The sequence below is a fragment of the Carassius auratus genome, chromosome 12 (genome assembly GCF_003368295.1).
Source record: "Carassius auratus strain Wakin chromosome 12, ASM336829v1, whole genome shotgun sequence".
NCBI classification, from domain to species: Eukaryota; Metazoa; Chordata; class Actinopteri; order Cypriniformes; family Cyprinidae; genus Carassius; species Carassius auratus.
This window is the reverse complement of record NC_039254.1, coordinates 19,240,381-19,253,495: the sequence shown is the minus strand read 5'-3', so window position 1 is coordinate 19,253,495 and position 13,115 is coordinate 19,240,381. Positions and strand designations below refer to the sequence as shown.

The window sequence follows — 13,115 nt, the reverse complement described above, 5'->3', positions numbered from 1 at the left end:
GCCGAAGCTCTTATTTCTCTCCAGTCACTTCTGATTTTTCTGTGTTCCCCTCACCTTTCTTCCACGGCCACTGCATCACTCTTCACCTCGTCTTCCTGCCGCTCACACTTTCACTCAACTAAACACACACCGCTCTCATCTCCACCTGTGCTTGTGCCACTCGCTCCATCTCACTCTCACACAACCCAATCCTCATTCCCTCGCTCTCACAAACCCTGACCTCTGACCTCTGACCTCAGGATGTCAGACGCTGCCGAGTCGGTGTAAAGGAGGTAATGCTTGTGCATCCTGCTTTCCTTCGGGCGTCCGGACAGCTCTCTGTTCTGTTCTGTGGCTGTGTTTGGGTGCCGCAGGTTTAACTGACACTTTAAACTGAAGTGTTACAAATGAAAGGTTACAGGGAATGAGAACTGAAGGCATTCTCATTCCATCTGTGTGTGTTATGACTCCTGAGCAGCGTTGGGGAAAGTTACTTTTAAAGGTATTGCATTACAATGTTGCGTTTTCCCTAAAAAAAATGTAACTAATTATGTTACTTAGTTACTTATGGAAAATAATCTAGTGATTTATTTTTTAGTTACTTTTTAAATCTGGGCAGGGCTTGCTTGTTTGTTTTTAATATAAAAAAGTTATTCTTTGACGAATCTTAGAGCCCTTTCACACCAAAAGTGGAACGAGGGAAATGTAAATCCACATCTGTACAGTAGAGGGCACTGCTCAAACTAACCACATGAAGAATATGACGCAGAAGAATAAAGTTCAACACTATACAGCAATAACTAAAAGTCTAGAACTACAGTGAGATCATGTTCACACACACAACACTCTGCACTGACTCCTGATCTCTGTCACCATGACAACACCAGAGCTGTCACTCAACACATAGAAACAAAGTAACTGCTGTTAGTTATTTGAAAAAGGTTCTCCAATGTTTCCTTCTAAATTAAAAAAGTAATGCCTTACTTTACTAGTTAATTAAAAAGTAATCTGATTACGTAGCTTGCGTTACTTGTAATGTGTTACCCCCAGCACTGCTCCTGAGTGCTCTCTGCACTCCTCCGTCTCTCCACATGTTTTACCCTCAAACCAGTTGTTCATTTTGACCCATCAAACATCCTGTTACCCATAGGTCCTGCTACCTGGGCAATGGCGACATCGAAACCTGACATCATGATTATCCTACTGAGTAAACTTTTAGAGGAAGGAGATGGCTTCTACAAGGTCAGATTTACTCGATGTTTGTGCAGATTTGTCAAGTACAAAGTCCCTGGCTCTGTGTATTTACACAGTCAATCATCTTTTCCCCAGCAGATGGGTAAAGTGAAGGAGGCAGCTCAGTGCTACCAGAACGCTCTGAAGAAATTTCCCAGAGAAGGATTAAGTGAGGAACTGAAGACCTTTAAGGAGCTCAAAGTGTCTTTGTTCCTGAACTTGTCTCGCTGTCGGAGGAAAATGAATGTGAGAACAGCAAAAATACTCTCATTCTAGTGCACAGTAATATAAAAGCTTGTGTTACGCTGTAATAACTGCAGTATGAGGCATGTTGTGAGAATTCTGCTGGTGTACTTCTAGTACAGCTGTGCAAAATAATAAAATGTCAACCCCTAGATTACAAAAATGAAATACACTCTTTTTGGTTTCAGGACTTTGGTATGGCGGAAGAGTTTGCTAGCAAGGCTCTGGAACTGAAGCCGAAGTCTTACGAGGCATTCTATGCTAGAGCCCGAGCCAAGCGTAGCAGCAGGTAGGGTTCCTCCATCGTTTATTTCCTCGAGCCCTGTTCACACCTCCAGAGACACACAGAGACAAAGCGTTATGATCCCATTCATTTTCAGTGGAGATCTGGCAACTTCCGTTTTATTAGCAATATATAAAGTTGTGAAAGCATTTTCTAAAGATATGTCCAGACGTAAAGTCTACCAATGATATTAGAACAACAGCACTAGGAACGCCCCACATGCATCTTTACAGGACAGTGCCTTGTGAGAAAGTGGCTGGCAGTGTGAACAGGGCTTCACACTTCAAGTTATTTATTGGTGGCTTAATATTTCCATTGTCACTTTATAGGCAATTCGTGGAAGCACTAGAAGACCTGAGGGAAGCCATAAAGCTGTGTCCCAACAGTCGTGAAATCCAGCGCCTCCTTCAGCGTGTGGACGAGGAGTACAGGCAAGTTACCCAATCAGAGGAGCCAGAGCTTGAGCCTCCTCCATCCCCACCACCATCTCCCTTACCGGTGGAGGAAGATGAGGAGCCCCCTCATCACACCCCTCCTCCTGAGCCAAGACTGGATGACATGGAGCCCGTCCAAGACTTGTTTGAGGATGACGAATTCCTAGAACAAGAGCTAGAGGCCGTGTCCTTCGGTTTTGCTTCAGACATTCGATCGAACGCTTCAAGCCTTGCCATTATATGCAGTCCACCCCTTTCTCCACCCCATCATGACACTGGCTACCTATCTGGAGGGCATGCCTTCGAGTTCCACCCAAGCTCCTCCTCTATGTCATCTCCTACACATCATAGTTACCAGTCCACCTCTCCATGCATCTCTCCAACCCATCAGAACTCCCACTACCGCCAGAGTCCACCACACACCTCTTCGGCCAATCAGTCCTCCTACCGCTTCAGCCCTCCACCCATTGGCAGTGGAGGTAACCAGGGGATGGACTATCAGAGTCCTCCGCCATCTCCTCTTAGGCGTGGGGCTCCATTCAGAGGTAGCCCTCCGATCGAGAACATGTGTCTGTATCGTTCCCAGTCTGGCTCACCAGTCCGCTACCAGCAGGATCCTTTACCTAGCCGCCCTAAATCGCCACTATTGAAGATGAGCAGCCAGCGGTCCTTCCAGCTCCAGTCGCAACCTTCCCAGAGCTCTCAGACCAGCCAGCACCACCAGGTTCAGGCTTTGCGCCTGCAGCCCTCGATGGCGCAAATCGTGCGCACTAACCAGCCCAGCAACAGCATGTACAGCCAGTTGGCGCATCCACTTAGCAGTAGGTACCAAGGTAGCTCCATGGATGTGGACAGGGACAGAGATCGAGAGCCGAGGCTGGTGTACCAACCCTCGCTGGATGGCCGGTCAATGTCTCAAGTGCAATCTAGCCTCAGTGCGGGAGCTCTCTGTCATGGGGGGCGAGGTGGGCCTGCTGGTGTCCTGGAGTCAAACTTGGGGAAAGATCAGATCCATCAGCGACCCGCATCGGCGTACCGCTCAGCTACAGGGGGACCTGGAGGCATGCGCTTCAGCCAAACCCCCCAGATAAGCCGCAGTCAGTCAGCGGCATACTATCCAGTCTCCAAGCACGAGCTCGAGAGAGCAGTGGCGGCTTCTGCTCTGCCACCGTGCCAGCTGGGCTCTCCGGAGATCCCGCACCTAGTGCGCAGACCTATCAGTGCCATCACAAGTGACCTAAAACAGCATGTACCAACCCCCAGACCACTCATCCACTCCCAGAGCGTAAATCTTCGCTTCTCCCCATCTAGCGTTAATATATCCTTAGGCTCCAGCTGCAATCTAGCCCCTGGCTTCAGGCCGTCCTCCTCCATGGCTCAAATGGAAATCCCGCTCCAGTCTGCATATGAACGGAGCTTCGATGAGCCATCTGCCCTGTCGCCCTCTCAGAGCGGACTGTACTCGGGTGAACCCGCCCGATCCCGTAACACTCCGTTCATGGGCATCATCGACAAGACTGCAAGGACTCAGCAGCAGTACCTCCACCAGCCTTCCCGGGCCTGGCCTGTGTCATCTCTGGAATCGGTTATCACTAGCCCCACGTCACCTGGGAATCTGATCCACCAGGCATCCACAGCCTCCTCCTACAGCCCCCCTACATCTCTAGGCAATATTGCCTACTACAATAAGACCAATAATGCCCAGAATGGACACATGCTAGAGGAGGAGTACTACGTCCAGCCCCAGCCCTCTTCCCTGGGCAAGCTTGCTAATGGAGGGGCACGTGATCGAGACTTCCTGGAGCGAGTGAGCCAGGCGCCGATGTACCAGGATGTTAAGGTGGCACGGACAATGCCAGTGGCACAGGCGTACCAGGAGAAGATGTACCGCCAGCTTTCCCGCGATGCCAGACAATGTCCCACCTCGCCCATCAAACCAAAGAGACCCTACGTGGAGTCAAATGTTTAATAGGCGCCCCAAAGGGTGGGCATAAGGTGTGAGTGACAGTGAAAGTGTAGGTGGAGGTTATTAAAGCCAGTATTTTGAATAGAGGAAACGGCCTAGTAGAAACACTTTTAATAAACTAAAAAAAACTGTGTTACAAAAGTTGTGTACAATTACCTGTGCCTACTTTAAGTCAACTCAATCTGTTGGTAAACACTTAGAGCTTGGGTGCCGGACAGGCTACAAATACCCTGGCAGACCCCTTTTGGAGCATTGGAGTGAAAAAAAAATGTCCTCTAAAGATCTGCACATTATTTTAAAGCACATTTATTGACGTTCCACAACAGAGGAATCGTGTCTTGCCTTCATTCCCAGCACTAAAGCGGAAACACAACAAACTGTGTGTTGAACTCATTCCCTCTCTCAATTAATCCTGATCTCCCTCTTCTCATTCAAACTAAACTCATTTGCTAGGCTTTCTTGACATCATATTGTTGAAATGTTCAAGACTGTAAAAAGTGCAAATCCGTTTCAGAAAAATTAAGTTGTAGTTATAGCATAAAAAGAGGAATATTTATAATTAAGTTATATGATGTGTAGAAATATTAAAGCGGTTTTGTGTCAGGTTTATTTTGTCTTTAATTTTGTATCTATTGATTTGGACTTTGGAAATGGTATCAGATATTTTCAAAATAATGATTCAGAGTTTATGTCTGGAGATTATTATCTTTACACTTATTACCTTACAATTCTGGCTCCCGAGCAGAAATATTGTTTGTGTCAAAATTCACAGTTGTAGAGTGGCAATAATATTAGTTCAAAGCACTTTCATGGGAAGCGTAATATGATTTTCAAGTAACCCTGGCATTTTGTGGATAATACTAAGCTTTTATTTACAAAATGAAATAATTATTTATGAAGTAGTGGAGTGCCAATCCAGACACATTTCAAGTGGAGGAATGTATCACACCACAGACGTCTTATGAACTCTACAGTATGGGAACTACGCAACAAAGTTTCAGGGGAGTTTGCAAGGTAGTAATATAACTTCTTCTGTATTTTCAGTTTCTTTAGTATTCTAAGAAATGGAACCTTGCATTGTCACAGAGAAGCATTAGTATATCAAGTGAAGTATGTTTGTTTTAACTTCAAAACTTTTATTCGTAACTTTGGTCTGTCTGTGACATTATGACGAAAGAGAGCACTTTATTCATCTGTAAGGATTATATGGACTGTGAATATGAGGGGGTTGGAGATGACAGTGGGGGGATCTGGGATGGGGAATCCTTAATAACGAACATTCAGTGGATGCTGGAATATAACCTGTGATTAGCTGTACTTCTAGAAATCAAATAGCAGTTATTGTCCTTGGTGCAATTCTAATTTTTCAAGCAAATGAATGAACAATAATATAAAAGAGCGAAATTATGTTTTTAAAAAGTGTATATAACAGCCTTTATAGAGCGCAGTGTACTTGCTGTATATAGTGGCCAGATGTGTTCATGCATACAACATCTGCAAACGCGTCACCAAATGCAGCGTGATGAACCTCACGCCTCAAACACAGTTCAGTGACTTCACACACACCGAAAAGCAAACCTGCCATTTAGAAAATTTTGTGCATTTGTCGTGTAAAAATACAATATTCAGCTAGTTCCTTTCAAAGTCCTCTGCTTCAGAATATGATATTATTAACATGCGGAGCTTCAATGTGGCTCTACAATACAGAATATGGACAGATATCTAGACAGCTTGTCTTAAAGGCAACCATACCCACCTTTCTATTGCTGTCGGTGTAAACTTGCTTGAATCGAGAAATGCCTCATGGTCAACTTTGGGGAAAAGTTAAATAAATAACACTTGAACACCGGACTCTGAAGTGTGGTTTTTCATGCAAGCTGTTATTGCTGTACAAAACCTGACGCATGATTTATCCTCTGAAATCGACATACACAGACATTCGTGTATCTGCCGTATGTCTAGGAACTAAACAGAAATAAACTTCACACCTGACGAAAAAATGAATCTCCACCAAACTCAGCAGGAGAGATGTGACGTTTACCTCTGAAGGGTTTGCCCATTCTTTTATCTTTCAGTTGGAGTTGATTTCCATGTACTTGCTTGCTAAGCAGAGTTTCTCGTCTGTAAACGTGAGCTTTCAGAGCGCTGTGACAACATTTCCTGACTTCAATAAACCAGAATGTGTTTTTATCATGTCACTTGTCATTTTTATATGCTTTAAGAAATGTATAACTGATCGTGCTCCTAAACTTACTTTATTGATATATAGATGAGTTTGTTACATTAGACATGTTCGCGCTTTCACCAATGGATGCTTATATGGCACAATTATGCAATGTATACAGTATGTGATATTTTAAGAACGAAGACCTGCAATGACTTTATGTGGTAAGTAAGCCAAGATGAAGATTTGAGAAAGGCCTAAACATCCCAAAAACACGGCATACAACAGATACAGTACTGCAGCTACATCTTACTGTAAGAGAGAGATGATATAGATATTCTTACATACAAATAAGCAGTGTTGGGGTAAGTTACTTTTAAAAGTAATGCATTACTATATTTCGTTGCTACCTAAAAAAAAGTCACTAATTACGTTACTTAGTTACTTTTTATGGAAGGTAATGCCCTTTCACACCAAAAGTGGAATGAAGGAAATGTAAATTCAGGTCTGTACAGTAGAGGGCGCTGCTCAAACTAATCACATGAAGAATATGCCACAGAAGAAGAAAGATCAACAACATTCAGCAATAAATAAATTGTCTTATTTAGCATATTTAATTATTGCAGGTTTGTATAATATTCTGATTTTGCATTTGATTGTTTTTACTGATTCTGAGGAACACTGAATGTGTTTAAACAGAGTAAACATGTTCATATAAGTCTAGAACTACAGTAAGATAAATTATATTTCTGTTCATCAAAGAAACCTGAAAAAAATATATTCTCAGCTGTGTTCAACATTGCTAATGAGAAATGTTTCTATCATCATATTATTCTGATTTCTGAAGATCATGTGACACTGAAGACTGGAGGAATGATGCTGAAAATACAGCGGAGCATCACAGAAATACATTACACTTTAACACAGATTCACATGTTTTCTAATATTTCAAAGTTGTACTACTTTTGCTGTATTTCAGATCAAATAAATAGAGGCTTGGTGAACAAAAGAGGATTCTTTGAAAAATCATTAAAATATTGTTCAAAAACTTTTGACTGGTAGTGTACATGATCATTTTAAATGCATTTTAATTATATTTCATATAAATTTTTACTGTTCAGTAACAACAATACCATTAACAATATAATAATAATAATCATATAAATCATTTAATATTTACATAATATACATAACAGCTTGATTATAGACATGTCGACAGCTATTATTTGCTCTGACATTTTCAGTTTCACTTTGCTTCATCCCAAGATGCAAAGCAATTCGTTTCGTACCATTTGAAAACCAACTTGAGCCACTAATGCTGCGACTGACCAATCAGAATCAAGTATTCCACAGAGAATTCTAGATAATATTAGGACTACAGTGCACAGTCTTTATTCATTCATTTGAAAATAGATAAACATTAATTTAGAATCCTACGATTTAGAATCATTATTTTATATTTTAATTATTTTTGAATACGTACATTTTAATTACTTATAATAAATTAATAAATAACTGAAATATTATTAAGATCTGCTTTTACATATTGAAAATACAAAATAAGAAACTTATGAAAACGATAAAAAAAAAATCCAAAAGCTTTTCAAACGCATGTAACTGGCGAAATATGAACTTGTTGTTGTTTTGCTATATAGGTCTATGTGTTTATTCTGTATTCATACTGTTTAATATATGACATTATTTATAAGTTATTTGAATGTTAGGGTTTATATATCTGTTTATATGTTTTTTTTATTTATCTCACATTCTACTCAGTCTGACGGTTGAGCCTATTTCCTGTCAGCTGACGTGCGTCTGCGTCGCGTGCGTTCACGGCGTCACGTGCGTCTGCGTCGCGTGCGTCTACGTAAAGCCGCGGTCCGGTGTCCCTGGCGGAGAAGATGGCGGCTCCGGGACCGGGGGAGTACTTCAGCGTCGGGAGCCGTGTCTCGTGCCTCACCTGTTTAGGCCAGCGTCTGCAGGGAGAGGTGCTGGCCTTCGATTATCCGTCCAAGATGTTGACTTTGAGTATCCTTTCGCCCTCGGACATGTGCGCGTGAACGAGCTGCGCGAGCTAGCGGCCTGTTCCCGCTCCCGTGTCTCTCGGTGCGGGGTCTGGTCACGGTCCCCGGTGTGTGTCTCGCGGGGGGTCTGAGCTGAGCTGGTCTGATGTGGGTTGAATGTCGAAAGCGTGTTGTTTGTGGTCAGCATGTGATTAGCATGTAGCACTAGTCCGCGTAAGCTAATGTCGTTAGCGCGCTAAGCTAATGCGATAATGGCAGCTCTCACAGAATATATTCTGGATTTATTTCCTCAAGTATCACTTTGTGTGAAGGATACACCATGTTTACCTCAATACACGAGGTCTCAGGCTGCTGTTGTGAGATCAGTAGTGCTAATATTCCTCTGTTCTTCTCCTGAAGAAACAAATACAGTAGTGTGGACTAATGAGACGAGGAGGTGGCTATTCGCGTTTAATTAATGTGTAAAATAACACCAGACAGGTCTGTTGCTGCTATACTCTCTGTTTATAGCTGACATTAATCCACAGGCGTTTTAAAATGCCATACATGTTGACTATAATTATATAAAATAAACATTCCTTAGAAGCCTGATGATCATATTTGATGCATTGTAACATGATTTCTGAAAACTATAAACCTTCATTATACTAAATTTTAATTCAAACTCAGGTTTATTTCATTAAAAAACAATGATTTCACAGCTAAGTGGACTTTTTTACAATTGCAGTAAAAAGTGTTCTACTTTTATAGAAGTATATCATTGAGGCCTGTGTTAGATTGTGTGTGAAGGACTTTCAGCATGTTTTGATCTTGAAGATGTGATGATGATCACGGTGTATAAAACATAAGACACACTGTGTTGAGTGAAGGATGTGTGTGTGTGTGTGTGAGAGAGAGAGTTCTGGAGTGTTTGTGGTGATGAATGAACTCGTCTGCAGTTGATCTTCATCAGATTTCATCTCTATAAATCACACGTGTATATCGGCATGACCTTTGCTGCTTTGACGTCTTCAGCTTGTCACTTTTTCCCTCATCTTCTGTTTTGTACACCCGCTCCGCTAATTACTCATGTCAGTTTTTGTTAGTTTCAGTTTCTCGATTGACTCTTTGCTCATTTATATATCTGGATCTTAAAACCAGTGTGTGTTTGCTGTGTAACACAGGTGTGCTAGCACCTGCTGCCCATGATTAGTTAAAATCACTCCCAAACCAGGATTCAGCTTGATTTGATGTTTAATAATCTTCTCTGGAAGTCTTGGTTTGGTTTCTCCTTAACCCTTGTCTTCCCAGAATGCCCTTCCTCCAGCGCTAAGCCCCACCTCAGTGATGTCATCCTGGTTAACCTAGCCTATGTTTCAGACGTGGATGTTATTAATGACCGCTCCGAGACTCCGCCTCCTCTAGCATCCTTGAATATTAGCAAGGTAAGATCTTCACAGTCAGTCTCTGTCAGCCAATCAGAAGCCGTCTGAGCTTCAGATACACTCTTCTGTTGGTGTGAACGGATGCTAATGTAGTTAGACTAAAAGATAATGTTGTGAATGTGCCTTTACTTGACTTCCTCTTCCTTTTGTTTGGGTGCAAACCGAAAGACGAGCTCATTCTTGACGAAGTCTGGCATTAATGCAAAAACATTACATTTTCGAAACAAAGACTCAGAAAAAGAGACCGATATTATGAAACGGATCGTTCTGACCATCAGTGAGAATTTACAGGAATATTTATTTCCAAAAACAACAGAAGAACGGTAACGTGAAAGTATAATGCCTGGTGGGCTCCAGACTCTCACACTTGGTGAATCTGGATCATATCTAACCCAGCGGATGTGTTTGTGTTCTTGTGTGTTCCTGTAAATTCTGGGTAAATGCTGTCAAACCCCACTAAGCTATTTTACAGCAATGTTCTCAACACAATTTGATGCAGCCTTGCCCATCTTCATCACACTTAACTGTATTATTGTCCTTTTCGAAGTGATTCCAATCATATTTCAGGCAATTAGAAACCATCAGTGTGAATCTGAAGTGTCTCTGAGAGAGATTTGATGCATTATTTATCAGCTTTAATCAGCCAGATCTTATTGGTGTGATCAGAAGGGTATAAAGAGTGTTTATGGGCAGATACTGGTGTCTGATATATGCTGCATCCCTTCATCAGTGTAACTGTACCACGCAAGGAGTTTAGTTTCAGGTTTTTTTTCCATGACTAATATGATTAATAGCCACGTCTCGTTATCTATCATGGAAAACATGTAATTGTAAATGTTGCATCAGTTTCTAAGCCTCTATGGTCCAGACGTCAGCATTGCCTCACAGTTATTCATCAGGAGACGCTAACACTGCTGTGTACATGTGAGGATAATCAGATGCTGTTTGGTTTATCATATTCATACAGTGTTTTCACATAATATAAGGGATGCAACGAAATGAAACTTCTGGGCTGAAAACAGAAACCAAAAATGGATTTTGTAATTATTAAGTAAATAAATATTAAAATACTTAAATTTAACTCCATTTGAATGATACTGAATAAAAAAAAATAAAAAAAAACGTTTTACTGAAAGTAAAACAATAAAATTGGACTGAATTTTTACACTCAAAAAAAAAAAAAAGTAATAATAATTGGATGAACTCAATTTAATCGAGGGCAGGACTTCCATCCAATACATTTGTGGAATCCCAATTCATGAACTCAATTTGATACATTTGACAAGTTTTATCTTTATTATCCTTGCTGAACTCAGACAACATCCTGTAACTGGAAAGTAACATTTTAGGCAGAAATCCTTCTAAACGACTCACAAAAAACGATACATTTGATTCACTTCGCTTTAGGCATTAGCCACAAGATGGTTTAGTTATATCCGTGGCATGAGCAAAGATCTTATTTTATTATTAATAATGTTTAACTCGTGATAGCAGGTGCTCAACCCAAGCCCCAAACACTAACACACCAGAAACACTCAAATACAAACATAGAAGAGCATTAAACATGAACAAATACTAAAGAAATGCATAAAATAACACTTATTCCCTCTATCCAGCGCTGTGCTGAGCAAAGCATTAATGTTCTCTAATGAATCGAGTCGATTGGTTGTAAAGAATTAACTTCACTTACCAAAGAAAAGTGATCAAGCATCAAAAGTAATTTTTGGTCTACTTCGTTGAAATTGAGTTGAGCCGAAATGCAACGCAGTGTTAACCTGAAACAATGGTGTTAAGTCAAAATGATGATTTGTTTTTAATTGAGAAGTGTTGTAGAATTGTTAGTGTATCAATATTAGTAGCACACTACAATAAAGTTCATTAGTTAACTACTTTGGATAACATGAAGGAATAAACAATACTTGAGTGTGTATTAATGTTAATGTTAGTTTCTACATGAGTGCTGTGAGTTACTGTGATGTGTTCTGTGAGTGAAGATCCATCAGATGAACGTGTGATGGTTAATAACACCTCGTGATCGTCCTGTCACGTCTCGTTTCCGCAGCTGGCCAGTCGTGCCAGGACAGAGAAGGAAGACAAGCTGTCCCAGGCCTATGCCATCAGTGCTGGGGTGTCAGCCGAGGGACAGCAGTTGTTCCAGACCATACACAAAACGTAAGAATGCGTTCAGTACATTAGGGTTCAGAGATCTTCACGATGATCACGTTAAAGTAAGAGTGATATGTGTGTTTGTGTCTGATTGATCGTTGAGATGTTGTTTTCCAGCATCAAAGACTGTAAGTGGCAGGAGAAGAACATCATTGTGATGGATGATGTGGTGATCTCTCCACCGTATCAGGTGGAGAACTGCCGAGGAAAAGAGGGGAGCGCTCTCAGTCATATACGCAAAATTGTGAGTGTCACGCAACCTTTCATTTCAGTAATGCTTTACTTTCATACATCTCTCCCAGCGGCACCTGTAGGCTTACAACATGGACAATATTAAAAGAAAAGGCAGCAGTTATTTTAACGTTCAGTCTCCGTGTGAACTGAATCAAGTGGATAATGCTATGATCAGTCCTCATACTCTCAGCTGTGTGAAACTGGTGTAAAATGCACTTCATATTGTGATTTCACAAGCGCTAGGTTTCCATTCTTGCTTGTTCATTTTGTTGTATCCATACTGACTCTTCACTGTTTCTGAATAGATCTGTGCTCTTCCTGCAGGTGGAGAAACATCTGAAAGATGTGGAGAGCCAGAAGTGTGTCCCGCGCACGCCAGGCCAGCACACACAGAAGGACTCGTCTCTATCCTCGTGAGGGGGTGTGTGTCTGCTCTGGGGAGGGCACCGAGGGCCCGAGAGCTGCTGGGGGCCAGCGCTCTCCTCCACCTGTGCGGCGCTCCGAGGGTGGAGGCACCAGGGCCTGGCGCAGGGAACACCAACTCAAACACATTCAGACAAAAAAGCAAAAAAAAAAGGAAAAATGTTTTAAGAGAAAACACCAGAGTGAAGAGTTCATTCTAAATTAGACTTTATGAAGATAATTTAAACCCCCTCCCTCCATAGTTTCTTTGACTAACGTACAGTGTCTTATCCTGCGTTTCTTCTCTTCTCTTACATCCCTCCTTCGCCTTCTATTCCATTTTTGTCAAAAAAAGAAAAACAAATCAGTCAGAAGAGCTTGTTAGCTTTTACTTTTTATGCTTTTTTTTCTCCTTCTTTTGGCTGTTTATGTTCTACAATTGTCTGTCTGTTCTGTATTTTAAAAGAAATGTGACGTATGATGCCACGCGTTACAAAGGACATTTTCTAAAATAAAAGTAACAAATTCTGACTGTAACATTGTACTTTCAGTTGCTTTTTCAC

The 13,115-nt window shown here is 41.4% G+C and overlaps 2 protein-coding genes across 6 annotated transcripts in view; both read left to right on the top strand.

The window, feature by feature from the left end:
* LOC113112076 (protein TANC2-like) overlaps positions 1–6,324 on the top strand; it is a 45,556-nt gene extending 39,232 nt beyond the window's left edge. For all 5 annotated transcript variants that reach the window (XM_026277462.1, XM_026277459.1, XM_026277460.1 and 2 more), the window contains 4 exons: positions 1,130–1,221; positions 1,312–1,458; positions 1,644–1,744; positions 2,068–6,324. In XM_026277462.1, coding sequence (XP_026133247.1) covers positions 1,130–1,221; positions 1,312–1,458; positions 1,644–1,744; positions 2,068–4,141 — 2,414 coding nt within the window. In that variant the 3' untranslated portion in view covers positions 4,142–6,324. The remainder of the gene's footprint in view (positions 1–1,129; positions 1,222–1,311; positions 1,459–1,643; positions 1,745–2,067) is intronic.
* A 1,820-nt stretch (positions 6,325–8,144) lies between these two features.
* Positions 8,145–13,084, top strand: LOC113112075 (protein LSM12 homolog A-like). Its single transcript, XM_026277458.1, has 5 exons — positions 8,145–8,330; positions 9,617–9,750; positions 11,813–11,922; positions 12,034–12,160; positions 12,475–13,084. Exons 1-5 carry the CDS (start codon positions 8,204–8,206, stop codon positions 12,565–12,567), a joined length of 591 nt encoding a protein of 196 aa, XP_026133243.1. The 5' UTR covers positions 8,145–8,203; the 3' UTR covers positions 12,568–13,084.
* The last annotated feature ends 31 nt before the right edge of the window (positions 13,085–13,115 follow it).

Excerpts from the sequence above, each read along its gene's own strand:
- LOC113112075 (XM_026277458.1), top strand. The coding sequence starts at position 8,204 with ATGGCGGCTCCGGGACCGGGGGAGTACTTCAGCGTCGGGAGCCGTGTC. Across the intron at positions 8,331-9,616 it reads GTCCAAGATGTTGACTTTGA|AATGCCCTTCCTCCAGCGCT; the intron begins GTATCCTTTCGC and ends TTGTCTTCCCAG. Across the intron at positions 9,751-11,812 it reads CATCCTTGAATATTAGCAAG|CTGGCCAGTCGTGCCAGGAC; the intron begins GTAAGATCTTCA and ends TCGTTTCCGCAG.